Raw genomic sequence first — 27954 nt, forward strand, 5'->3', positions numbered from 1 at the left:
GTTCCTCTTCTACTCACTAGTCTGTCTTATATCAAGTTTCCTTCTGTGTGTGGACCTGTTCTTGGATTCCCTATTCTGTTCTCTTTTTTTAAATATATATATATATTTTTGGCCGTCCCAAGCAGCATGCGGGATCTTAGTTTCCCCGACCAGGGATCAAACCCGTGCTCCTAGCAGTGGAAGCGCTGAGTCTTTCTTTTTTTTTTTTAATAAATTCATTTATTTATTTATTTTTTATTTTTGGCTGCATTGGGTCTTCGTTGCTGCGCACGGGCTTTTCTCTAGTCATGGCGAGCAGGCTTCTCACTGCGGTGGCTTCTCTTGTTGTGGAGCACGGGCTCTAGGCGCGCAGGCTTCAGTAGTTGTGACTTGCAGGCTCTAGAGCGCAGGGTCAGTAGTTGTGGCTCACGGGCTTAGTTGTGGCACATGGGCTCTTCCCCGACCAGGGATCGAACCCATGTCCCCTGCATTGGCAGGCGGATTCTTAACCACTGCGCCACCAGGGAAGTCCTGAAGCGCTGAGTCTTAGCCGCTGGACTGCCAGGGAAGACCCTCCCTATTGTGTTCTATTGATCACTTCGTTGTGGCACCAATAACTCACACTCTTAATTACTATGACCTTAACAGCAGTCTTGATGGGTGGAGACACAGAGATTTTAACTTTTCAATGTTCTTCTTTTTTTTTTTCTGTTTTTACTTTTTTTTTTGAATTTTATTTTATATTTTTATATAAAATTATATTTTTATATAAAATTAGTTTTATATAACTAATTCTTATTAGTTATCTATTTTATACATATGAGTGTATATATGTCAATCCCAATCTCCCAGTTCATCCCACCACCACGCCTCCCTCCAGTATTCTTTTGCATCACAGGCTTTGTTTGATTCCCACAAACTGAAGTAGAAAAATGAGATCTTTATCTTGCTCTGCAGAGAGGTCATATGCCTTGCCCAAGGTCATGAAACCGAGATAAGAGTAGGATCCAGGCAGAGGAGGGGAGGTATTGCCCTCCTAGCTGTTTGTATCACGTGGCCGAGTCAAGGGTATGATTTGTCTTTGCAGAACCTGTAAACATCGGGGGAATTGTGGGCACCATCGTGAGCCTCCTTCTGCTGGGACTGGCCATTATCTCTGGGCTTCTGTTGTACTACAGCCCTGTGTTCTGCTGGAAAGGTAAGGGCTTCCCGGAACGGTAAGGGCTTCCTGGGTCCCTTTGCTTCTCTCTCAGGCTTCTTGAGAGGGTGTGGGTGGGGGAAGGTGGCCCCTGTTATGCTCCAACCGAAGCTCCATTCGAGAGGTTTCCAAATTGGGTTTAGATGTGCAATAATGAAGCACCTAAGAACCATGCCTGAACACCCTGTCATCTCTCGTGTTGGGTCAGTTTTCTCATTGTCCATTCTTTTGTAAATGTTAGATTGATTAGAAATTTCTGTGAGGCCGAAGTGGATATTATTGGATATTAATGTTTTTTCCTTTCTCCTTTCAGTAGGAAGCACTTTCAGGTGAGTGTTCCCTAGACTCAAATCAAAAATCTATTTCCATGATGTCTTCACTGACGTTTTGTTTATAACGTTTCATAAGAACAATAATGACCACCGCCACTGGGGACCTACCACAGGCCAGACACGGGGCTGGTGCTTCCTCAGGCATTATTACAACCCCGTCGTAAATTCTTCAGGGTGCTGCTCTTGTCTCCGTGTCCCAGACAAGTCGAGGGAGGCTCAGGGAAGCAAAAAGCCGCTTCTGCAAGCTCATCCAGGGAGTGAGCTGCCGTGCCTGCAGTCAGACCTGGGCCTGACCCGATTCCAAAGTCTGTGCTCTTTGTACAACGCCAGACCTCAGGGCCAGGCACATTGCTGGACTGTCACTGAGGCATAAAGACAGCATGTACATGTTGAGCCCAGTCATTCATGCATTTGTTTTATTTAGTTTTCCTTTTCTAAAAGGAAGAAGAAGTCATAGTCTCACAGCATGTTTTGGAAGACTAGTCTGAGCATGCCCAGAAGCCCCTCCCAAAAGGAAACCTCAGTAGGGGCAAAGCAACTAAATGGAACTTATGTATTAGCCTCCTAAGGAGATTCTGGGTGGGAGCAAAGAACTCTTCTCTTTGCTCCTCTTATCCGTTTATAACTATGGGGTATTATTGTTCTGGGACCATCGTTCATAATGAGGGGATTTTATTGTTCTGGGACGATCTTTCAACGGAAAGTGTTACCTTTACAGCCCTGTTTTTGAGGGTCATTCTGGAATGAATCTGTCATTCCCCAGGCTTATTTTTCACAGAAGGGAGCAGCTTGGCATAATGGGAAAAGGCTTTGGAATGAATGGACCTGGGTTCACATGGCAGCTCTGCCCTTCAAGCCCGTGGCTCCTGGAAAATCCCTGACCCTCTCTGAGCCTTTGTCTCCTCATCTGTTTCTCAGAGGCGGGCTGTAAGGATTAAATGAGAATGCGATGCTCCGAGGACTGTGACTGGCCCGTGAAATGTACAGTCTGGCTGGGCCGGCAGAACTAGCAACAAACTAGAGAACAATTCAGTGCCAAACCGCTAGCCGTGGACGCCAAATTCAGTCATAGTTCAAGGCTTCAGGGGGAGGCAGAGGATTTTACTTGGGCCTTGAATAATGACAAGGTGGAGAAATTTCAGTAAGTGCAGGAGAAATAAGGGCATTTCAGGAAAGGAACAGAGCGTCTGTGTACGTGCTGTGAGGGGAGCTGAAATGGTGGGTGCTTGGGACAATGAGGTCATCTGCCTGAGAAGCAGCAGGGTGGGGAGAGGTGGAGCGCTAAAACTCACCCAGCACAAGATACAATTATCTAGACAAACCTTCGGCAGCATCTCTCTGCGAGGTTACAGTCGCACTGTCATCTCACAACTCAACCAAGTTGAATACGTGAAGAATTTTCCATGTTACCAAAGGGGCTGCAAAGAACCAAGTGTTTCCTGTTCAGCGAGGGCTGAAGTTGGAGAAAACAGGGTATCTTCTTGATTATTTCTCCCCTTCTGGAAATTAGGAGGCAAGACATGGGTGATGTCATGGTTTTGGTGGATTCAGAAGAGGAAGAGGTGGAGGAAGAGGAAGATGCTGCAGAAGAGGAAGAGGAGGAAGCAAGTGAGAGGGAGGAGTCTCCAAAAGAAGTAACCAAGTACGGCCACATCCACAGAGTGACCGCACTGGTGAATGGGAATGTGGACCGGATGGCCAATGGACTCCAGGCTCTGCAGGGTAAGCTCTTTGTCCTTAGAAGCTCTCTGCGAGGTTGTGGGGGGCTTCCCTGGAAAAAATCTCCAAGGGTCTGTCTTTTAAAGGTTGGGAAAGACAGTTAAAGTTTAATCTAGAATCTGAGAATCTCCTATCAACTACCTACACGCTAATTAAATGGACAAATATTTATCAAGGGCCTGCTCTGGGAAAGGCACAGATTGGTACTGTCAGGCACTAGAAAAGAAAGACGGATGGTAAAGGGCTTTACGAGACCAGTTAGGGCGAACAGACTAAAACACGAGGGGGAAATGAAAACAGAAGGAAGATTTAACCAACCCTCTGTGAGAGCAGTAGAGGAGCTTTGGCAAGAAGGAATCTGATTCCTTGCCTGATGAATGGTACGTTTACAAATCACAGAACCTCAGGAGAAAGATGAGAGCCCTGAGGGGTGCACTGGTTGGGAGATGTTTCATGGAAGATGTGGACTATGAGGCACGTCTTTCAGGACAGCTAAGTTTGAATAAGCAGAAAGGAGGGGTGGTCCAGGCGAGGGGAATGGCAGAAACCAAGAGTGTGAAGGGTGGGCAGTGTCAAGCATGTCAGAGGATTTTGAGTGGAAAGAACAGGTAAAAGCGGGGATACACACCCTGCCCCACCTGCTCCTCCACCAAGTCATCAGTAAAGGTCTAGAAATAGAGGTAATTGAAAACTGATTGCAGGGGGGAGGAATTCCCTGGCAGTCCAGTGGTTAGGGCTCTGCGCTACCACTGCAGGGGGGCATGGGTTCAATCCCTGGTCAGGGAACTAAGATCCCACGTGCCACATGGAGTGGCCAAAAGAAAAAAAAAAAAAAGAAAAGAAAACTGATACAGAAACAGAGTCGCCCCTATTGAGATTACTCAGAGTTGGGTCTACTTTTCCCTCCTGTACAGATGACAGCAGTGAGCAGCAGAGTGACATCATTCAAGAAGAAGACAGGCCAGTTTGAGGAAGACAACTGTCCTTTGTTATCCTGTCTCAAAAGCTTGGAAAGCTACGTCGAAGATGAGTTTTATATTGTGCTTCAGTTGACTTGCATCCCTGCCTGAGGGCTGAAAACGGTTTGTGGCTCTCAGCAAAAAAAAGGAAAACACACACACATCTTTCCTTCCCTTTTTCTTCTTTTTTCTAAATTGGTTTGATTTACTGTAAGTTTTCTCAACAATGCTGAAAAGCTTTGGAACGGGCAGTGTTGGGGGGAAAGCTGCATTTGGTATCTGAGGTGCCCCTGTCACTGTGCCCCTGGCTTTCTCCAGGTTGACTGATGATGAGATGGGGGAGGCACTTGGCCTCGGCGCCCTTTGTCACTGTTAAAGTCTGTAACCAGCTCGCCCCAGCACACAAGGGAATACTGTGGGGTGATAAGGACACTTCCTTTTTCACTGCCCCGGTGAGCTGAGGAACCAGGCACACGTCAGCTCTCTGGAAAAGGTGAGGGGGGTCAGCTACTGATCCTAATCCGAGGGAGGCACTTTGGTTCGGGTTTTGAGTCGGAAACACCTGGTCTTGAATCTGGACTCTGCTCCTTACCTGTTTCATGGGCTTGGGCAGGTCCTGAGCCTCGATTTCTTCATCTGTGAAATGGGTGAAATCACACCTATCTTACAGGGCTATGGTGGGGACCAAGGTACTTCAGGGTGTGAGCGTGCCTCGGAGGTGCTCCGTAGATGTTAGTTATCTTCTCCTTTGCCTTCCTTAGCGGAAGAAGAAAAATGTCAACTGTTCAGTTACAAACTGCTGCCTGGGCCTTCCATTCTCTGTAGAATATTCCAGACCAGGGCATCATCAGAGCTCTCCTGGGGATTTTTGCCTCCCTGGAGATAGAATTCTTTTCAAAAGAGGTAGGGGCTGATAAGAGGAAGTGCCTTTCATTAGAATCTCGCATTTTCCAGAGCTTCGTGTTTAGAAAAGCCTCTTAGGTGATGCACTATTAGCTTTCAGACTTTCCCATCCTTCCTTTCTCCTGTGGCTTTGAAAAAGGCAAGGAGAAATGTTTTGTAACAGAGTAGATCAGTTCGTCTGGCCTCGGTTTCTTGATCTTGGAAATGGGAATGGGAAAGCTTGTTTCCTTCCTACTTCTTAAGGAAGATACGCTGCTCAATAATGCTAAGTTTTGAATGAAAATAACATATGATGAGTTTAAGCTGCTGCTGTTCCCTGTACAGTTTAGAGATTTTTTTTTCTTTCTAATTTCATCCTAATCTCTTAAATGTCAGGGACCTTCTAAGGGTGTAAAATATGTGTGCTAAACTTGAAAATCTGACTTGAATTTGCACTCTTCAATGTTGCATATCCTGCTCTGATGGGCACGACTTAAAGGAGAACTTCCCTCTCCAATAACAGGACTTGGGACTCCTAAGATGAGAAGTGTGTTGCCTGCAGGGTTACCTTGCAGGTGTGGTTGGAGCAGGTCCACTTTCTTGGATGAAGGAACTAAACTGAGGGAGTCACTAGAAGTGAACCCTGTCCCCAGCTCAGAACACTGGGGAGGTCAGAGGCTGGCTCCAATGTCTACCCGTCAGGGATAGCTGTGACCTGCAGTTCTCTTGTTGGGCTGGGTCTTTCGCTGCGTGGAACCTCACATTCTTTTTTTTTTTTTTTTTTGCGTTACGGGGGCCTCTCACTGTTGTGGCCTCTCCCGCTGCGGAGCACAGGCTCTGGACGCGCAGGCTCAGCGGCCATGGCTCACAGGCCCAGCCGCTCCGCGGCATGTGGGATCTTCCCGGACCGGGGCACGAACCCGTGTCCCCTGCATCAGCAGGCAGACTCTCAACCACTGCGCCACCAGGGAAGCCCGGAACCTCACATTCTTAACCACTCTAACCAGTCTAAGTTAGTGTCATTTCAGAACAGATAATTGACAGGTTGTGTTTAAACTCACTGCACACTGAGCTGGTCTCTGGATCCGACAGTCCACCCTGCAGAGGCGACCATACTTAAAAAGGGAAAAAGCAAAGAAACTATTAGGGGAAAAAAAAAAATCCCTAGCTGGGAATGCAGAGAATGATTTGCAAGATCACTGAGATGCTTCCTGCGACTTCCTCTTCTCCTGCGTGCACACCTAATGATAGGGAAATCTTCGAGGCAGGATTTTTCCACTAGTAAATGGGAGCTTCAGGGTCTTGGTGCCAAACATTATTAACCCTTGTCCAGCTGAGCTGTGATTGTTGTCACTTATATCTGAGCCCTGTGTGCACAGATAACATTGCTGGGTCAGTTAAGAGCTGAGGTACTGGGGGGGGGGGGTCTTCAAGCTTTAAGGATTTTAAAGAATTAGGGCTTTTTTTCTTTTCTTTAAGATGACCCATCCCCAACTCCACCAGTACGTTGACAGCAGGTTACAGACTTTCTGTGGCAAAGTCCAACTTGTTACATTGTGCTTTAAAATAAAATCTTATCTGAATGTATTGTGAACTGGAGATGAAGAGATATACTTACCAGAACCAGGAAGATAAATACTTCCAGGCCATCGCAACTGACATTCCTTTTCCTCAAAACCTGGTGGACATTGGGAAAGGGGCTGTCATAATCCTGTGGCTTTGATAGCAGCTCCCATTCTCACAAGCACACACCAACCCTATTACTGCAGCAGGAAAGCCCATGATGGAAAATTTCCCTAACCCAGGCACTGAGACCTGGAAAATCATCCTTGCTGGGTAAAGTTTATTATGATGCAACATGTGCCAACCGGCATTTCTCACCATGGTCCTGGCCAGGAACTGCTGCAAAAAGAACGAAACAGATCTCTCTGCATTATTTACATTTTAATAATTGGTGTGGAGGCGAGGTTGGGAGAAATTCATTCTGAGGTTATAATATGGATTTTTTTAAGATAATGGAATAAAGTTATTTTTAAATAAATGCTTTAGTCATCTTCATTTAGACCTGATTAATAAACTGAAAGATTTGGGGAAGTGGATTTGCTGCCCCCAATTTTTGTTTTTTTAATTAGCTGTCCCAATATTGGTAACAATATTGTCTTCCTTGCCGTGTTATTCTTTTCCACGACTTGTAGATCCTACCCACCCTCTCATCTCTCCTAAACTCCTCAAGAAATTTGTTCTCCATTGTTTTCTTGCTACATACCCTCAAACACACGCCTCTTTTTGGTCAGATTGTTTTATTTATTTATTTATTTTTGGTGGCGTTGGGTCTTCGTTGCTGTGCGTGGGCTTCCTCTAGTTGTGGTGAGCAGGGGCTACTCTTTGTTGCAGTGCGCGGCCTTCTCACTGCCGTGGCTTCTTTTTGTTGCAGAGCACGGGCTCTAGGTGTGCGGGCTTCAGTAGTTGTGGTTCATGGGCTTAGTTGCTCCACGGCATGTGGGATCTTTCTGGACCAGGGCTCAAACCCATGTCCCCTGCACTGGCAGGCAGATTCTTAACCACTGCGCCGCCAGGGAAGTCCCTGGTCAGATTGTTTTTTGTTCTGTTTGCCATGCCCTGCGGCTTGCAGGATATTAGTTCCCTGACCAGGGATTGAACCCGTGCCCTTGGCAGTGAAAGCGCGAGGTCCTAACCCCTGGACCACCAGGGAATTCTTTGGTCAGATTGCATGCTTTCTAATATTAAAGGGCTAGGGTAGGAGTTGTCATGGAGCAGTAGACTGATGGGCTGTCTGAAAAGACAATTTGTATCAGCTGTCGGGTCCTTGTAGCAGTTGGTGGTTTTGGAGTTTCTCACAGGGTTCAGCTAATTGTAGTCACCAGAATGTGTCACCTCACCTCCCACTTGAGGTGGCCCAACTCCACTCCCTGTTCCTGTTCTAGGCCTTTCTCTTGGGTCATTCATCTCTCCCGTTTCTTTACTTCATTCCAAGCTTCCTAAGCTCTAATCAAAGCTGTCCCATTTTCAACTTCCTTCCTTTTTAACCAAACCCATGATTCCTACCTTCACCTCAGTTTCACGTTTGTTTATTTAAAATAAATTTATTTATTTAGGCTGCGTTTGGTCTTCGTTGCTGCGCACCGGCTTCTCATTGCAGTGGCTTCTCTTGTTGCAGAGCATGGGCTCTAGGTGCGTGGGCTTCGGTAGTTGCAGCACGCGGGCTCAGTAGTTGTGGCGCACAGGCTTAGCTGCTCCGCGGCATGTGGGATCTTCCCGGACCAGGGCTCAAACCCATGTTCCCTGCACTGGCAGGCATATTCTTAACCACTGTGCCACCAGGGAAGTCCCCCATGTTCTTTTTAACCCAGTCCCTCCATTTTCATGTCCCGTGTGTGTTTAATCCAAGTCTCTGTTTTCCCAGCCCCTCATTTTACCTTCGCCTGTTTTCACTTCTGTTCCGTGCTGTCCCTCAGGCTTCCTGGGTCGCACCCACGAACACCCAGCTTGTCCATTTCTGGACCCTACCACCACTTTTGACCCCTCTTTTTCTCTGGCTGGCTGCCCCTTGCTCTCCGCCCCTTTTAATCGCTGCACCTTCATGTTTTCACCCTCCATTTTCCGATGGGCTTTTTTTTCTGGTTCCCATTTTTTAAGCACGGCGGCTGACGCCTTCCTCTCATCCTACACTTTTACTCCTACTCAGCCCCTTCATTCCTCTACCGCGGCTCCCATTTAACCTGTGAGCTCCCCGCCGCCTCAGGTTGCCAGTTTTACTCCTCTGCCTCATTTCTTCTCTCCCGCCGGGGTTCCGGGACCCCATCCCCCCAGTTCTCTCCTCAGTCTTCGCTTTTCGTCTCGCCCATTCTCCTGACCGCCGGCGTCTTCAGGTCCCCCTTCCGCCCTGGTCCGCCCCCACCCCCGATTTTCCCCCTGTCCCATCTCCCCCCGTTTTCTCCTCAGCTCCCCGGTGCCTTTCCGTACCCCCTTCCTCGTTTTCCCCTCAGCTTCACCTCACCCCGTTTTAAACCCACACCTCCTCCCTCCATCCCCGATCATCGCCTGGCCCCCCCACTCCGTTCCTCCCATCCCCCCCATTCCCGCCTTTCCCCCTAAGCCCCGCTCCTCCCAGGTCTACCAGAGGCGCTCCATCTGTCCCCTGGTTCTCCCACCCCCATTTCCCCCTCCGGCCCCCGTTTCCCCTCGGCCCCGCTCCCCGACCCCCTCCCCGCGTTCACCTGCCTGCCTCCCACCCCGGTTTTTCCCTCAGCACCCCCCGCCCCAGGTTATAGTCTGTCCTCATAACCCCCCGTTCTCCTCTGAGCTCCGCTTCCCACCCCCGGGTTTTCACCTGCCCCCCCACTTTCCCCGGGCCCCGCTCCCCCAAACCCCAGGTTTTTCTCCTGCCCGCGTCCACCTGCCCCGCCCCCGCTTTCCCTTCGGCCCCGTTCCCCCCCCCACCCCCACCCGCACCCCCAGGGCCGACCCTTTCCCGCCCGGCGTCCACCTGCCCGCCCCCCGCCGTTCCGCAGCCCGGCTCCCGGGTTCTCTCCAGCCCGCCCCGGCCCCGCCCCCCGCACGTCCCCGCCCGCGCCCGCCGCCATGTGACGGGAAGCAGCTGATGGCCTCTCCGGGCGGCGGCGGCGGCGGGCGCGGCGGCGGCGGCGGCGGCGGCGGCGGGGCCGGGGCCGGGGCGGGGGCGGGCGGCGCGGGGGCGGCATGAGGGCCGGCGGCCCGGGGGGCTGAGGCGCCCGCCGCCTGCCGCGGGGCCGCGCGCGTCCTCCATGGAGGCCGGAGGTGAGTGGGGCCGTGGCGCGCGTTCCCCGCCGGCGGGGCCGGGCCCGTTCCCGGGGGGGTGGGGCGCGGCCTCGGCCGGGGCGGGGGATGGGGACGGCGGGGGCGCCGGACCTGGGCCGTCCGCGTCGGCCGGCGGCAGGGTGCGCCCCGGGCGACCAGCTTTGTTTCGCTTTCGCTGTCAGCGGCCGCCACCCCGTCTCCCGCCGCCGACTGGACCCGGCGAGGACGGGCCTCTGCGCGGCGGGGATCCCCATCCCCGGGACAGTCAGGGGCGCCCGGGGCCCGTCGCCTCCGCCCGGGTGGGACACGACGGGCACCAGGCCCTCGGGCGGGGGGGGGGGTGATACCCGAGAGGGTGGGTGCCCAGGTGCTGCACTCGAGGTCTGGGTGGGAGTCCGCTCTGCTCCTTACAGGCTGTGTGATCGTGGACGAACCGCTTAACCCAAGTCTGTTTTGTAGTTGCACAATGGGTTAATAATAGTATCTGCCTCAGCGGGTGGTTGGGAGCTTCCCAAACTTGTCTGTGCGTGAAAATGGGGTCTGGAATCCCTATTGAAAAAACATATTCCACGCCTCTCCCAATAGAGACTGATTTGTAGAGCCGAGCTGCCGATCCCTGGTGACATGGATGAGGGGACAAGTTTAGGATACACCGATGAGTGAGGTACTTGCCTCTCTCCTTGTTAACAGCTGTCATCAGAAAACGGTGTGGAAGTCGGAGAGTATTGGAAGCACTTGGAGGGTCAGCCCAAATGACCATGCAGGCTCAGTGGGAATGGTGTGCTTGTTATGCAAAGGCCAAACCTCAAGACGCGTCCTTCAGGCTTCTTCTTTCCAACCACTTTGCCCCTAAACCCCACTAATAGAAGTTTGGGGTGGGCTTGTGATTTATTCTGGGAGTCCCAACTCTTGAATATACTCCCATGCTTAAAGGCGGTTTCCTGAGGGGAAATTTCTCAGAAGGGGTCAAGGCCTAGGCTCAGAATTTGTTCCAGAACCTCTTTGTATTCTTCCAGTGAAGTTCAGGCTTCATTCTGGTCAGGAGGATTCTGATCGTGGATGTTTTTGTGTTTCCCTGGCTTCTTTGAGGGAGCAGCGATTGTGGGTGGGTGGGTTGAAATCAGGGTTTTCCCTGGGGTGGTGTAACTTTTTAATTTGGGAAATGACATTTCTTTGTTTGCTGGAGTAAGGCATTCAGTACCAGGTGTAGAGGTAGCTCTCTCTGCCTTCCCATCTAGATAAGGGCTTTCTCTTCGGCGAGTTTGTTACCCATAGAACTGTTGTTAAATGGCCCCTACTGTTTGTCTGAAATCTTATGTGAATCTTTTTATAGCTTCCGCTGTCTATTCCATTGACTCCTTTTAGTTTATATCTGGAAGCGATCTGGAGCTAGCCTCCCTTTTTAGCAGGAATCTGTTTCCAGTTCTGGGTTTTTCCTAATGATTGACGACTGTGTTTTGGGGTGTGGGCTGAGCTGTTGAGAGCTGCCAAGCTACCGGTAAAAAAAAAAAAAAAGGCCAGAGTTTTATTCTTTTGAAACTGAATAAAGACCATTGTAATGGGACTAATTGTAATGGACAGCAGTAGATATCTTCAGAGTAGTGGTTAGAATGTATTTATTCATTCAAATATTTATTGAGTGTGTACTATGGGCCAGGCACTCTCTAGGCCAGCACCGGCCAATAGAAATATAACGCGAGCCACATATGCAATTTGAAATGTTCTGGTAGTTGCGTTAAAAAAAAAAAAAAAGTGAAACAGGTGAAAGTAATTTTAAAATTATATCTGTCAATCTCGCATATCTAAAATATTATCATTATAACGTAATCATGAATAATTATTGAAAATTTTTAGATTTTTGCTTTTGTACTGTCTTTGAAGTAAAGTATGTACCATGTACCTAATGGCCCATCGTAATTGGGACTTGCCACGTTTCAGAAGGTCAGTAGCCACGTGTGGCTAGCAGTTACTGTATTGGACAGCACAGCCCAATAGCAGTGAACAGTTCGGAATGAGGGTGGGGAAGAGAGAAACAACAGTTACATAAAAAGAAGCAAGCAATCAAGAGAAGTTGTGCGAGTGATAGTTATAAAGAAAATTCAGTGGAGTGAAAAGAAAGTGATTGGGCCACTTTGGATAGTGAGGCCAGGAAGGTCTCTGAGAAGGTGACACCAGCACTGAGGCCTGAAGGGTAGGCAGAGCAGCTGGGCGAGGATCTGGGGCCAGCCAGGCAGAGTTTTCTGAACGGATGGAACATCTCATGTAGAGATCTCAAGGCAGGACAAATCAACAAGCTTCCTGCCGGCTAGAGTCATTCATAGCTTCTCTCTCTCTGTGTTCAGGCAAATCTCCTTTCACAGAAGAGGCCCATGGTAAATGTCTTTCCACTCTGCCTGATTATCCAAACACATCCCAGTGTTTAATTAGAAAACTCAGATCCATAGGCCTTTTCAGCAAGAAGGGCCAGGGCAGGTACAATCCCAGATGAAGCTGGATCATCTTGCCTCTGGTTTTTTTTTTTTTTTTAAAGTTCTGCACTAATTATGGCTTTCTTTTCCAGCAGCCAAGTTTAGTTTGGGCCCAGCCTCCTCTTCAGAATCTCCGTAGTTCCTTCGTTTTTTTTCTTATTTTAGTTCTTGGATTCTTGAGCCTGAAATAGCAAGAGATTAAATCCCCAAATCACAGAAATAGAGTGTGAAATCTGGGTATGGCTTATGTTTAAGAAGCATTTCATGTAAAATGTTTGGCAAAGGCATCATAATAGTCTAAGGGGCTTCATTTCATTTATATTATAGAGAGATACCATGTATATTTATTCCACAAATATTTACTGAGTGCCTGCTCTCTGCCAGGAACTCTGCTAGGCACTGGGGATAAACATACAAGGTCCCTGCTCTGTCGGTGGCATTGATGTCCTAACTGGAGGGAGACGGATAATAATCATAATGGTGATTGTGATGTAAAGAAAATAAAGTGAGGAGTTATGAAGGACATTGACTTGGGATCAGAGCAGGGCTCTCTAAGGAGTTGTCATTTGAGCCGAGACCTGGATGAAGAGAAGGTGCCAGGCATGCAGGCATTCCAGTCTGGAATAGTCAGCTATTCCAGAGAATAGCTGGTGCAAAGGCCCTGAGGTCGGAACTAATTGCGCATAGTCGAGGGGTGAGAGAAGGCCAGTGTGCAGGACTTCTAGAGCAGGGTGAGGATTTTATTCTAAGAGTGATCGAAACTGATCACTCTGAAAGGTGAGGAGAATGGGTGGTGGGGGCCAGAGGGGGAGCCAGGAGAGCAGTCTCCTAGCAGAGGGAGCTAGGAGTCTGCTTAGTGAGAGATGATGTTGCATATATGAGCCAATGTTGATGAGACGATGTTGCATAGGTTAGAATAGCAGCCGTGAGATGGAGGAAAGTTAGGTTTGGCAAGTCTTTTGGAAGCAGATGCAGTAGAACTAGTTAATGGATTTGGTTTGGGAGGTAAAGAAAAGAGAGAAGTCAGGGGTGACCCCTTTTCATATTGTGTGGAGCCTCCATGGTGTCGAAAGGATGGATAACGTGCGTATTGTGGAGGAAGCGAACCAAATGTGAATATTACCAGGGTGGAATGAAGTCAGGTGATGAAAATGTACCTCCAGATCAGTCAGTGTCATTTAATATTTGACTCCATCTGGCTTCTCAACCTCAGCACCACTGACATTTTGAGCAAAATAATTCTTCGTTGTAGGGGCTGCCCTGTAGGATGTTGAGCAGCATCCCTGGCCTCCACCCATTAGATGCCAGTAGCACCCCCTCTGGTTACGACAACCAAAATGTGTCCAGACATTGCCACATGTCCCTGGGGGGCAAAAGTGCCCCTGGCTGAGAACCACTGGACCCCATGAGGAGGCATTAACAGAATAGGGCTCTTTTACCTTAAGAAGATATCTAGAAATAATGGGAATAAACGCCACGGGGTTGCTGCGTAACACTGAGTCTTGTTTTGGATTTACAGTATAAAGTAAGTTCTTACCATGCAGATATTCACATCCAGAGGACTGTGCTCAGATACACAAGTAATTGTGTAAGTGAAAGGATCGCCTGTGCAAACACAGATTTCTAGGAGGAATTACCTGGGCGTATACAAATGCCAATTTAGACAGATCTGATATATTAAAACCTAGATTTAAGCATAGAACCTCAGGGAATTAATATTCTCTTTACAAAGGAAACTTCCTTAAATTTTCTTTAAATAACAAAGCCATAAAGGCTTAATATGATTTATTAAAATTCTATTTAAAGACAGAATTTTCAGCAATACATTTATTTCATGAAACAAGATATACCCATGTATTTTCCTATAATGCATGTCAGAAAAATATATATATATACACGTATAAATATTATTTACATATATGCATGTTTACCGTCTGTTTCATTGAATCCAGGATATCATGGATTGTATTGCCAATATGTGTCACTGAAAAAAATACTGCCTATTTAACTATGAAAAGTCATCGCTTGACACATCCTGATTTTAACAAGGTCAAACTGAGAAGACTTATAAAGATGTGTCCTAAAATATACGAAATAGGGGCTGTTTAAATTAGTATCTATCTGGTAACAGCTATAAGAAGGTCAAAGTCTCAAAACTGCTAAAGTGGAACATACACATCAGACAGTGACCTCATTCAGGATGGAAGCCAGTTTTTATATTCCTATGTAACACAATTGTAGCGATCAAAAAATCAGTTCTGAAGGCCTTGAACTTACAAGCTTTGTCAGCCATTGAGAATCTTCCACTGTACGGGAGACTTGAACTGGGGACTGCCCTTCAGGTCGATGAAGAAGCACCAGTCCAGCCCCCGCCCTTCACAGGACGCTGTGCTAGCCTCCCCACTCCGGCCCCCCCCCCACAAAAAAAGAAACAAGGATTGAATCGGCTTGGTGTTTGAAGGCGGCTGCGTAAATTCCCAGCTGGGGGTGGCGTCGGGGCAGAGGGAAACTTGTCACTACAGGAGAGAAAGAAATAAGGAGAGTGGGACTTCCTTCCGCTTTGATAGCGTGAGATCTGGGTATGCTTCTGGGTTGCTAATCTCAGTGGGATTCTCATAAGCAGAAAATGAGTCTAGGTGTGAACTCAGATGAGCTACTTGGGGCACGACAGGGAGGTGTGTGTGGCCGGCGTGTGGCGTGCAGGGAGACGACCGGAAAGGCAAGGCTGGGGCCGGTGGGGTGGGCTGGGAGGCCAGGTCTCAGCTGCCTTTATCTGGTAGGCAGGTGGGAGCTTTGGAATGTATTTGAAAGAACTGTCAAGATGTGATGTGCGTTTCAGCTTCAGCAGGGTCCCTGGGGGCAGGAGAAAATGCATCAGGAGAGTCTTGTAAAAGATCGGAGCAAGATGGGATGAAGGTTTAGGCCAGAACAGAGAGGAGATGGAAGTGGGAGACCAGATCAAGAAGTCTGAGTGACAGGACGCAGGGCCAGTGCTGAACATTTTAGCCTTGATGATGGGGAGGATGATGGGGAGGATGACGGGGAGTGAGAGGGAGCCTGTGAGTTTCAGATATTCCTTCTTTCACCTGTTTCCCAGTAGCAGGTTCTTTTGGAGAGACCTTAAGTGCATGTGAAGGCTTCCTGATCAGCATCGTCTGATCCTTGCCTGGCCTGTCTCCTTTCTTCCTCTTCGGGCTTTCATAGGAAAACGAGGCCTCCCTTCACTGGATTCACTCTTACAAAGGTTACTCTGAGTCACGGTTAACCAGAAGTCAGGAGTGCCAGCACTGAGTAACCCCACTGGAATTCGGCCTGTGGCTACTGTTAGTGCCCCAGGTCATTTAAATGACAACTCCCTCCCAGAATCCGGACTGTCACTTTTTGCCATGGGGAGACCTTGGTGGCTTTCCAGTTTCTGAGTCAGCAAGGTGGTCAGGGGCCTGGTTCTGCCCTTACCCTCGAGGTGAGGGTGCCTGTTTGAAGCATGCTGTCTCCTGCCCCAGAGGAGCCACTGCTGCTGGCCGAACTCAAGCCCGGGCGCCCCCATCAGTTTGATTGGAAGTCAAGCTGTGAAACGTGGAGCGTTGCCTTCTCTCCGGACGGTTCCTGGTTCGCCTGGTCTCAAGGACACTGCATTGTCAAGCTGATCCCCTGGCCGCTGGAAGAGCAGTTGTAAGTTCTTTCACACCCAAGGGAGTGAGGGAGTCCTGGGGAACTGAGCGCTCTCCCAGATGGCTCCCTGCCCGAGAGCAGGAGAGGGAAGGTGGCCAAAACAGTTCAGCAATTGGATCAGTGAGGTTTCCAGGGTCCCACATTCTGTACCTGTGAAAACTAACTCCATCGAGATTATGTTAGCCCTGAGTTTCTTTTTTTTTAACAGCTTTACTGAGATATAATTTACACGCCGTACAGTTTACCCATTTAAAGTGTGCAGCCAGAGGCCCAGCTGGGTAGTTAGGCTTGATTATCCGGCAGCTGCTGATGAGGGCTGACTCCCCCTTACCAACTAGCTGTATTTTAAATTTCTCTAAACTACCTGAGTCCTTCGGAGGCAAATAAACTTGTCTTTCACAAAAGAAATAAATAAAGCATACAGCTAAGTGACTTGAGAATATTCACAGAGTTGTGCATCCACCACCATGATCAATCTTACAGCATTTTTGTCACCCCAAAAAGAAACCCTCTAATCCCCCTCTGCTCTCCAGCCCTGAGCAGCCTCTCATCTACTTTCTGTCTTTATAGATTTGCCTATTCTAGACATTTCGTACAAATCGAATCATACACTATGTAGTCAGTTGACTGGCTTCTTTCACTTAGGATACTGTTTTCATGGTTATCCGTGTTGTAGCATGCTTCATGACTTCATTCCCCTTTACTGCCAAATAATGCTCCATCTTATGGAGACACCACATTTTGTTTATAAGTTTATCCACTGGTGAACATTCAGGTTGTTTTCACTTTTTGGCTATTAGATAATGCTTCTGTGAACACTTATGTGAAGTTTTTGTGTGGATATATGTTTTTGTATATGTTTAACTGGTTGAGGAACTGTCAGACTGTTTTTCAAAGTGGTTCCAGCATTTTATAATCCCACCAGCAATGTTGGAGATTTCCAAATTTTCCACATCCTGACCAACACTTGTTATCGACTGTCTTTTTTTTTTTTGCGGGCGCGGGCCTCTCACTGTTGTGGCCTCTCCCGCTGCGGAGCACAGGCTCCGGACGCGCAGGCTTAGCGGCCATGGCTCACGGGCCTAGCTGCCCCGCGGCATGTGGGATCTTCCCGGACCGGGGCATGAACCCGTGTCCCCTGCATCAGCAGGCGGACTCTCAACCACTGTGCCACCAGGGAAGCCCTCGACTGTCTTTTTGATTATAGTATAGCCATCCTAGTGGCAGCAAAGTGGCATCTCATTGTGGTTTTGATTTGCATTTCCTTGTTGGCTACTGATCTTGCCCACCTTTTCATGTGATTATTGGCCCTTTGCATGTGTTCTTTGGAGAAATGCCTATTCAGATCCTTGGTCCATTTTAAAATTGGCTAGTTGCCTTTTTTATTATCAACCAAGTTCAGTTCCTGATATTAACTAGCTTTTCTGTCTCTGGGCTGGACAAGTCCCAGTATCTGAATGCTGTGAGCTCCCAGTCAGATGGCCCAGCATCAGTATTTTTTTCATTTGTCATAGGGCAATTCTATGTCTGTATTTATTTACTCAGCCAACAGTTGTTGTAGTCTTCCTTGCGTGACCCAGAGCCAGAAGCTGAGAATCCTGAAATAAATCAAACATGGCCCATGCCCATGAGGGTCTCATTTGTTTTGCTTTTAAGCATTTCTTACAAGTAGCACGTTAGATTTAAGTTTTTTATAAGTTCAGTCTGAAACTTGTTGCCTTGATAATAGGTAACGCTGATGAAAATTTGCTGAGATGGGTACTCTGCACGCTGCTGGGGTTGAGGAGTATAAATTTGTGCACTTGCTGGAAGGAAGGCCATTTCGAGGACCTTAAAACTGCTCTTCCTGCGATTAGGAATCTCAGAAATGGGGTCATCTATTTATTTATTTAAAAACTTTTATTGGAGTACAGTTGATTTACAATGTTGTTATTTTCTGCTGTACAGCAAAATGAATCAATTATACATATACATATATCCACTCTCTTTTAGATTCTTTTCCCACATAGATCATTACAGAATATTGAGTAGAGTTCCCTGTGCTATACAGTAGGTCCTTATTAGTTATCTATTTTATATATAGTAGTGTGTATATGTCGATCCCAATCTCCCAATTTATTCCTCCCGCCACTTCCCCCTGGTAACCATAAGATTGTGTTCTACATCTGTGACTCTATTTCTGTTTTGTAGATAAGTTCATTTGTACCATTTTTTTATAGTCCACATATAAGTGATATCACATGATATTTGTCTTTCACTGTCTGACTTACTTCACCTAGTATGACAATCTCTAGGTCCATCCATGTTGCTGCAAATGGGAGGTCATCCATTTACATACACTGATTTTCAACATGAAATTAATCATATGGTAGTTAAAAATCAGAAATAGCTTAAAATCTGGTGATGAGAGAACGCTTAAGGAAATTTTGGCATTGCTGTATATTTCTGTAGCCATCAAAGATTGTTGTGTGTGTTTTTTGTTTTTGTTTTTTTTAATCACAATTTTCAGTTCCTTCTATACTCAGTTTAATGGTAATGCCAAGATCATTATTTATTGGTTCCCCCAGTCTAAATACAAGGGACTCAACTTCATATCCAGACTTAAATCTGATATAGATTTATAGTCTGAAAAAGTATTTTTTAAAAAGCATAAAGTGGGAAATCTGTTACTTCCTTGAAAATCACTCTTGTATTCAAATATATATATTACTATACATAAATATATCTTTCCAATATTACGGAAAATGTAAATTTGAGCATTAACCCTTTATGTGTATCTTTTGTTTAATATAATGAGGGAAATATTGTTTAATATGTTAAATGAGCAGTTACTTGTTTTAGGGAAAAATCACACATTTTGAAGAATAATAACTTGAGGAAATGCTTACAGTACAAGGCTTACTGAAAAAAGCAAGCTATGAAACTGTATCTGCAGTATGATCCCAAATTTGTTTTTGAATAACATGTGAATGTACACATAAATTAAAAATTCATCATACAGTGTTTACTGTGGTTAGAGTGGTATTAGGATCTGGGTAATTTTTATAATTTTCTCATTTCCAAAATTTCCCCATGTTTCACTATTAATTTTATAATTTAAAATAATTGTTATTTTAAAAGTCCTTTAAAAGGGGAAATCTGGGGCCTTTATATTCTTGTTAGGGTTGTTATACATTTAAAAAATCATATAATGTAGCGCTTTTGATATTGAGCAAATAATTGATAATAACTAGATAAATGTACTACTACTTCTAATAAAATTTTCTGAAAATTCAGTTTTGGTGAAGTTAAATTCTCCTAATGACTGTCCCCGGCCCCGAGCGGCCCCCTCCCACAGTCGCGTCTGCCACCTCCCATGTAGCTCATCCCTTGAATTCATTGCAGACTCTGAAGTCCAGGGCATGTGCTGAACACTAGGCTAGGACACCCAAGACTTGACTACTAGTTCCTGTTCTGCCCCCAATTTTGTGACCCCAGGAAAGTTATCTCTACCCCTAACATGTTAAATTTATGATAGTAAAATGAATTACTATGCCAATGTGCCTTAATTCCTTTGGAATAAAGTAGCTACAGATGTATCCCTTAATTCAAATACAGAAATCAGGATTTTATAAAAAAAAAAAAGGTAACTTTGGAGGTTCTGAGCTGGCCTACAGAGCTCTCCCCATAGCTTGCCTTTTCTGTACTTCTCCCCTGGATGGCCAACTAAGGCCCCCGAGTCAGGGCTGGGCAGGTCTTCGAAGTGTATGTGTCGGCCTGGCTGGGGCCGGATGTGGATTGGGTGGGCTTCATTGAAAAGACATTCAGTGTCACATTTCAGATGTTCTGTCAGAACGACACATTTTCAGACCACGTTTGGCCATTTAGACCAGGGGTCGGCACATTTTTTCTATAAAGGCCCAGATAGTAAATATTTCTGGCTTTGGGGGCCGTATGTCTCTGTCAAGACAAGTCAGGTCTGCTGCTCGAGCGTGAACACGTCCCTAGGCGAGAGGTGGGCAGACGAGCCTGGTGGAGGTGGGAGACGGCTTCACGTACAGAACAGACTGCCATCCCGGGCACACTCCCGCAGCCTCTGCTTTAGAATGCCAGACTTTCAGAGTCGAAGGAGCCACGTTTGCCGCAGTCTCTCCCTTCTAGTTCTGTAGGTGAGCTTGCTTAAAATTCTTTAATATATTTCGATGATGCGATTGGCAAAAATATGACTTACTTAACTTTTCGGGAATAGATGTAATACAGAAAGAGGTTCAGCTGCATGTATGTTGGCTACAGGATTTTTCATGGAAATGAGTCCCAGCTTTATCATCACTCTTTCCTCCAGTTCGATAAACCACGGAGTGTGGCCATGTAGCAAAGCAGGACTGAATACTTACAGTGATAAAGTGTACTGCAGATAAGTGTTCTGCGTTTGTGGGCCGAACCCCAGGACTGTTTAATTGCTCATGCCTTTGAGACATTGTCTGCGAGGCAGAGTGGTGGGCAGGGCCCTGTTTCTTAGGGACGGAGTCTTATTTAGCTTGTCTGGGCCTGTGTTTCAGCATAAGTTGAAGGTAAAAGGAAAGGCTTGGGCCACGAGATCTTTGAGGTCAGCGTGCCCCTGAACAGCTCTGTGAGTTCTTCCCTTCACTGCCCTGCTGGTTGGTTCCTGGACTGGATGTGCCATCAGAGAAGTAAATGAAAGAGCCTCATTCATTGATTGGAGCAAAGCGAGTGAAGGTGGAAATCGGCGTGTACCAAGCAAACTGTTGGCCCGAAAATTGGGTTTATTTTCCTGCTCCTTGGGGACTTTCTAAGCTAGAGATAAGGGGGGTATGAGGCAGAAGAGTGGCACATGGTTATACAGGCTCTAAGTTCTGTCCTAGTTCCAAACCTACAGCATGCTTTCTTTCTCATGAGAAACATGGAGTGCATCTTTCCTTCCACGCACCAAAACCCAGGAGAACTTTCTGAAGAAGCAAATGGCTCCCTGGAGCATCTGTGATCTAGTTATCCCACAACGCAGGTCGCCCTACTGCAGGACTGTCACAGATGGGATGAGCCACGGCCAGTGAAGTCTCTGTTACACGAATTCTAAAAAAAAAAGAAGAAAGGTCGTACTAGAATTCACTGAAGGCCTATTTGTTTCTGGGATTTCAAAGGCTTAGGTACCCCAGAATGAAAAGTCGATTGACTTGGTGGCAATTTCAGACTCATTAAGAACTCTCTGCTTTTCCCAGCATCCCTAAAGGGTTCGAAGCCAAAAGCCGAAGCAGCAAAAATGATACAAAAGGGCGAGGCAGCCCAAAGGAGAAGACGCTGGACTGTGGGCAGATTGTCTGGGGCTTGGCCTTCAGCCCGTGGCCTTCTCCACCCAGCAGGAAGCTCTGGGCACGCCACCATCCCCAGGTGCCAGACGTCTCTTGCCTGATCCTTGCTACAGGGCTCAACGATGGGCAGATCAAGATTTGGGAGGTACAGACAGGTAGGTCATTTCTGGCTGGGATCAGGCCCCAGGGGGCTCTCGTGCACATTCCGATCAGGGACCAGAGGGGCCGCCAGTTGGCTGAGGGGTGTGGCTGTGACCTGTAGACCAGAGCTGCCTCTCCCCCTGATCGAGTGCCCCCCTCTCTCACGCTAGGGCTCCTGCTTTTGAATCTGTCTGGCCACCAAGACGTCGTGAGAGATCTGAGCTTCACACCCAGTGGCAGTTTGATTTTGGTTTCTGCATCCCGAGATAAGACCCTTCGTATCTGGGACCTGAATAAACATGGTATGGAGGTGACGGAATGACTTGGCAACCCCAAAATACTGTATTTGCCCCTCTCTCTACTTGACCAGTGTCATTTTATCCAGAACAGTGTTTCTCAACCTTTTTTTCTGTTATTGCCTCCTGAGGAGACTTTTTAGACATGTTTTTCCTAGTCACCCCCCCCCCCAGCCCCCTCACCACCTGGGAGATTTTCATGCCAAAAATACATTGACTATCTCTTCAGGTACTGGATGTGTATCTGTGCTTTGTACATAAAAAAGGTCAGATTTTTCTGGCCATCGAGAACCAGTTTTCACCCCTCTGGAAAATACATGGTGTAGAATAGGTTTTCTCAGCTGTGGCACTCTTGCCATACTGGGCTGGATGATTCTTTGTTACGGACCTTCCTGTGCATTCTGGCGTGGAGCAGCATCCTTGCCCTCTTAACCCGTGAGATGCCAGTAGCACCTTCTCTAGTTGTGACAACCAAAAATGTCTCCAGACAGAGCCCAGTGTCAACATAAAGGCCACAGCCTCCCCGGGTTGAGAACCACTGATCTGGAAGAAGTCATCCATGTTGGGTACTTCCTGTTAGAAGTAAAGTTTCTTTGTACAGTGGAATCTAGGTCTACAAGAATCCTCTCAGGCTGGGGTGGGGAGGGGGGCGGTCAGCCCTAGTGCAGTTCTGCTCTAAGCAGGACTGTATCCCGGAGCAGCCCGACGGAGAATTCCATACATCTCTGGTGTTTCTCCTCAGCTGGGAGGGTGACACAGGGAAGGGGAATTGGTTGCCGGGCCATTTCTCCCTCGCAGGCGTGGAGGGAGGTGGAAGGAGGAAATGGGGATGTGGGCGGTTCATGAAGAGCACCCTCGTCCCTGATGATGCAGAGTCCAAGCGGTGACTGTGCAGCTCTCCACACCACGAGAGGGGCCCCGTCCCTGCCCTCTCAGAAACGAGCCTGATAACTTGTCAGGCAACTAAGGAGGTGCTTGTGGTGTCCTCATCTGAAGGCATCGAGTCACACAGCGCGCCCTGGGTCCTGTCTGCCCGTTGCTGTGGAGCTTGTGGCTGTGTGGTCTGAGGTGGGCCTGCTGACTGGGAGGGTGCTCAGACGCAGTGCCTTTTTTTTTTTTTTTGCGGTACGCGGGCCTCTCACTGCTGTGGCCTCTCCCGTTGCGGAGCACAGGCTCCGGACGCGCAGGCTCAGCGGCCATGGCTCACGGGCCCAGCTGCTCCGCGGCATGTGGGATCTTCTCGGACTGGGGCACGAACCCATGTCCCCTGCATCGGCAGGCAGACTCCCAACCACTGCGCCACCAGGGAAGCCCCGCAGTGCCTTTTTTAATGAGTGTCGCAGGCACCTTGCCACCATCTGAGGCAGGGAGGGAGGACTCGCTGAAGGGGCTGAGAGTGGGCAGAATGGACTAGGCCAGTTACTAGGGCTTTTCAAGGAGAGGAGGGGACTCAAGTAGTGTCCCCAGGCACGGGGCCCTGCCCTCCCACCCTGCCTTGATTTATTCACTCACACCTACCCCGGGGGAGCAGGTACGCTTCTTACTTGAGAGCTGAAGAAACCATGACTGACTTTCATAAAATTTATTTCTGTATACCCGCACATACACGTGAATTCTTAAATGCATATGTATGACCATATACATTCTTCCCCCCTTTTTGGGGGCTTCTCCCCCCAAACTTTCTCATCCTCCCCTCCTTTGCATTCCTCCATAACCCCCCTGCAGTCCTGTCACCCATGCTAAATAAGACCCTTCCATATTGCCTTCCGTATTTTTCTCTATACTTGCATAATCCTATTCAGACACTCACTTTTTTTTTAATTATTTATTTCTGGCTGTGTTGGGTCTTCATTGCTGCACGCGGGCTTTCTCTGGTTGCGGTGAGCGGGGGCTACTCGCTACTCTTCGTTGCTGTGCGCAGCCTTCTTATCGCAGTGGTGTCTCTTGTTGCGGAGCATGGGCTCTAGGCGCGCTGGCACATGGGCTCAGTAGATGTGGCTCACAGGCTCTAGAGCGCAGGCTCGGTAGTTGTGGCGCACGGACTTAGTTGCTCCGTGGCGTGTGGGATCTTCCCGGACCAGGGCTCGAACCCGTGTCCCCTGCATGGGGGGGACACTTAACCACTGTGCCACCAGGGAAGTCCCAGACACTCACTTTTACATTTATGGATTTGGGGGTCATTGTCTCACAAAAATGGAATCATATTCTTCACATTTTTTCTGCATTTTTCTTTTTTATTAGACAGTACTCCATGGAAAATCTAGTTCCTTAATTTCATCTGACTTAACAGGTGGAATACTACCCTTTATTCATCCATTCCTCTGTTGATGGGCATTTAGCTTTTTCCCAGATGGAGATCTGAAGAGATGACGTGCGTGACCTAGGGTTATGCGCTGACGAAACAGTGGAGCCAGGATTCAAGGCTGAGTTTACCTGCCTCCAGAGCATGTGGCCCTAATTATGCTGCACCACTGCTCATCCGGACATCCTGGCAAGGGTGGGAGGAGGGTGAGAGTGGGATCCTTGTGGCCAGGGGGAAACCATTACAGAGCATAAATGACAGAGAATTGAAGGTAAACACTTTCAAATTTGGAAGGATGCTTCAGAGTAACTGAGGTGGTTGGGGGACCTAAAAAGAATGTTCTCTGTTATCAAAGGAATGTATCACACCTGATCTGTGGACAGCCTTTGTCCCACTGACCTTGTGGATTTTGGTGAAACAGTAGGTAATGATTTCCCTTGGGCATTATAACGTCATGTTAATAGATTTCAGGCATTTAAATGACAAATCCTGTCATATTTCTTTCTCTGCATTAAAAAAGGGGCCCGTGGGCTCAGCTGCTAGAGAACCGCTGGATATAGCGGGTGGGGCTGGGGGGAGGCATCACTGCCGGTTCTTCAGGCTTCCTGCTCTGTGGTTTTGGGAGTCGGCTCACCGTGTGCTCCATTTCTCTGACAGGTAAACAGATTCAGGTGTTATCGGGCCACCTGCAGTGGGTTTACTGCTGCTCCATCTCGCCAGACTGCAGCATGCTGTGTTCTGCAGCTGGGGAGAAGTCGGTGAGTCTCAAACTTGGGGTGCCCTTTGCTCTGTTGCTTCGGTTCAGGGAAGCGGCCTCATGCGTGAGAGGGTAAGTGAGCCAGTGTCCTTGAAAGCCGCCTGCAAATCAGCCCCAGCGGGAGGCACGCTGCCGGGCTGAGGCCCCTCCTTTTCTGATTTGCACTTTGACACAAACCAAAGGAGAGGAGGTGTTTGGAAGCAGATCGCTCCCGTCATGTCATGGGAGGGCTGTTTGCCTTCACAAGATGGGAAAGCCATGTTTTTTAAATTTCTTTCCCTGTTGGAGTCTACGATTTTAAAGGTTGCAACCCACATGTGTATCCAGATTTCCTTTGAACCATCTAATTTGAATCCACCTAATTAGGATTTCCATTCAAATCATAAAATGTACAGTAACTCGTTGAACTTTGTCCTGAAATCCTGTCTATTGTAACAAAAGTACTAGAAACCCAGGAACAGTTTGGGAACCGATTGTTTTTTACATCTGCATTGAGCTGTTGTTGGCTGTGACCGACTTGGGAAAGTTAAGAGTTCACTATTTGGTACAGCTCAGGTGGTTAATCATTGATTTGAGGCTTGGAACTATGTGAAAGTGAGAGTTTTCTTAAAGGAAAAAAAGAAAATACTTCTTTTAATGATTCTCAGAAAGGTTTCAAGTAAGGAGCTAGGTCAGACCTACAGCCGTGGGGCAGATTTCTGTGGTCCTGTAAACCAGAGGTGGGTGTCAGATGGCTCTGTTGGCTGACCAGGAATTCACCTCTGACCCCTATTTTTGGTTTCAAGTGAAAGGACAAGGTAGCCCTTGGCTTAGGTCTTCAGCATGCATTGCCCTATCTGCTAAGAGCGCTCAGAAGCAGGACCCAGAAGCTTCCCCTGAGCCATGCTGGCTGCTGTCTTCCTGAGGTCGGTTGGTTGATTCTCCCCTAAAGTAAGCTCCTTGAGCATGTCTGTTGGTTCTGTGCCTCAAGAATTCAGACCTGTCACTTTATTTAGGCCAGTATGACATGTTCTAGAAGAAACATAGAAAAGGGGCTGGAGCACTTAGCTTCCCCTGGCTGTGCGGCCTGGAGAGGCAAGGCTGTGCCTTCTCCTCACTGTTCACGTCTTGAGCACTGTTTCCGTCCTGACCAGGCACCTGTTCTTCCCACAGGTCTTCCTGTGGAGCATGCGGTCCTACACCTTAATCCGGAAGCTGGAGGGCCACCAGAGCAGCGTGGTCTCTTGCGACTTCTCCCCCGACTCTGCCTTGCTCGTCACGGCTTCTTACGATACCAATGTGATCATGTGGGACCCCTACACTGGCGAGCGGCTGCGGTCACTCCAGTAAGGACTGCCTCCCCGCTTCCGCTTCCCGGTGGGGTGTTCGATGGGAAACCTGTCTTGGTCCAGGACACAGTGTGTTCGTGCTTATTCTGAGGCACTGGTGTGCAGCAGTGTTTCATTGTCAATTCTCAAATTAGCCCCGAGTGCCTTCAAGTCTCCTGCTATAGGAGGCTCTCTGTACTGCTTTGGATTCAGCATTATGAAACCTCACAGTGACTCTTTCTTTCCACTTACTAATAACTGTAGTAACAGGTTCAGAATGATCCTCTTATTGAAACTGTTATTTCCAAAGTGAATTTTCATGTTCTCACCAACTTGGTCTACTTTTCCCCTTTGTCTCTGTTGTTTTCTGAAGCAAATAATAGGTAGTCCTATAATTATCATGTATCTTAGCCTAAAAAAGACTTTCAGTTTGTACTGTGGCATTAAAGCGAGGGCTGACCTACTTTGCATAAGGAAATTAGCACAGGGAATATTAGTAATCCTTCAGCCCCCTCCACGAGACACTGGAGCTGTATGAAATGCACTTGTTTCCAGTCGTCTTTTCCAGTCTGCAAATCCCCAGGTTTTCCACATGGGGTACGAGACATCTCTGGAACCTTTTTGTGGCCATGGCACTTTGGCCTCCTGCCTGGGGATGAAAGGCGGAGGGCGGAGGGCAGCCATCACTCCAGGCCCACCTACTGTCCTGTGTCCTCCTCAGCCACACCCAGCTCAACCCCCCCATGGATGACAGCGATGTCCACATCAGCTCCCTGAGATCTGTGTGCTTCTCCCCCGAAGGCTTGTACCTCGCCACGGTAGCGGATGACAGGTAACGAAGAGAAACCTCTTTCTGTGGCCTCAGAGCAAGTGTTGGAAAGGGCTTGTGGCATCACCCTTGGGGTCTGGCCCCAGGTCTGCTGACACGTCCCTTTCTCCTCCAGGCTCCTCAGGATCTGGGCCCTGGAACTGAAAACTCCAATTGCGTTTGCTCCTATGACCAATGGTCTCTGCTGCACATTTTTTCCACATGGTGGAGTTATTGCCACGGGGTACGTATCTGTTAGCCGAACAGATGGGTAGTGATTTCTGCTGAGTATTCCATGTAGCTTTTTAAGGAAAGAAAGCATCTAGAATTTTCTTGCCTGTGAGGAAGGCTTTAAGGAAATCTGAGGTTACATAAAATTCTGATATTCTCTTCTAATAGAGTTTATCATTTACTCTTAATATTTAGCCTAAATGTCAACGTGAAAGATCTACAATTCATGCTATTAACAGGCCAAGTCTGCAAGGAAGCAGAAAGCAAGATGATGCAGCATTTATATAGGAAACCATTTAGGGCAGAGACCACCTTACAGGGAACATCTGTAATTCAACAGGTGGCACTCTTCCCTGTTACATTTGAACCCATAGTATGATCTATAAAGGGCTGTACTGACAGAGACAGCACTTTGGAACCAGAGGTGTCTTGAGTTCTCCTGCTGCCCTCAGCAGCCTTAATTACTCAGCACCACAGCCTTCATATCTATTTCCAAGGTCCAGGTTGCGTTTCACTCTCTAGAGTCTCCTGCCAGTGCAAGTGAGAGTAGAAACGTTGATATCTGTCCCAATGAAAACATACATTTCCAAGGTCTGCCGTAACGCACTGGTTTCCGTCTCATTTCAGGACAAGGGATGGCCACGTCCAGTTCTGGACGGCTCCTCGGGTCCTGTCATCACTGAAGCACTTATGCCGGAAAGCCCTGCGAAGTTTCCTAACAACGTACCAAGTGCTAGCGCTGCCAATCCCTAAGAAAATGAAAGAGTTCCTCACATACAGAACTTTTTAAGCCAGTCTCC

At 47.8% G+C, this 27954-nt stretch overlaps 2 protein-coding genes across 3 annotated transcripts in view; both read left to right on the forward strand.

Annotated features, from left to right (window-relative positions):
• The window catches only part of VSIG10 (V-set and immunoglobulin domain containing 10), a 36950-nt gene extending 29878 nt beyond the window's left edge, over positions 1-7072 (forward strand). Inside the window, exons 6-8 of the mRNA XM_082668213.1 lie at positions 1067-1196; positions 3020-3231; positions 4143-7072. Of these exons, the coding sequence (XP_082524339.1) occupies positions 1067-1196; positions 3020-3231; positions 4143-4198 (398 nt within the window). The 3' untranslated portion in view covers positions 4199-7072. The remainder of the gene's footprint in view (positions 1-1066; positions 1197-3019; positions 3232-4142) is intronic.
• A 2710-nt stretch (positions 7073-9782) lies between these two features.
• WSB2 (WD repeat and SOCS box containing 2) lies at positions 9783-27954 on the forward strand. 2 transcript variants are annotated; one of them, XM_082668006.1, is made up of 9 exons: positions 9783-9866; positions 15838-16006; positions 21223-21467; positions 21624-21755; positions 24709-24809; positions 25961-26133; positions 26837-26947; positions 27060-27167; positions 27782-27954. In XM_082668006.1, exons 1-9 carry the CDS (start codon positions 9854-9856, stop codon positions 27942-27944), a joined length of 1215 nt encoding a protein of 404 aa, XP_082524132.1. In that variant the 5' UTR covers positions 9783-9853; the 3' UTR covers positions 27945-27954. The 2 variants fall into 2 exon arrangements, with proteins under 2 accessions (XP_082524132.1, XP_082524131.1); XM_082668005.1 differs by lacking the exon at positions 9783-9866 and having other exon boundaries at positions 15788-16006.

The sequence above is a fragment of the Grampus griseus genome (assembly GCF_964374135.1).
Source record: "Grampus griseus genome assembly, chromosome: 12".
NCBI lineage: Eukaryota > Metazoa > Chordata > Mammalia > Artiodactyla > Delphinidae > Grampus > Grampus griseus.

Coding starts and splice junctions, on each gene's coding strand:
- WSB2 (XM_082668005.1), top strand. CDS start 15,819: ATGCTGTCTCCTGCCCCAGAGGAGCCACTGCTGCTGGCCGAACTCAAG. Junction 16,007..21,222: donor TGGCCGCTGGAAGAGCAGTT/GTAAGTTCTTTC, acceptor TGCTTTTCCCAG/CATCCCTAAAGGGTTCGAAG. Junction 27,168..27,781: donor GGTGGAGTTATTGCCACGGG/GTACGTATCTGT, acceptor GTCTCATTTCAG/GACAAGGGATGGCCACGTCC.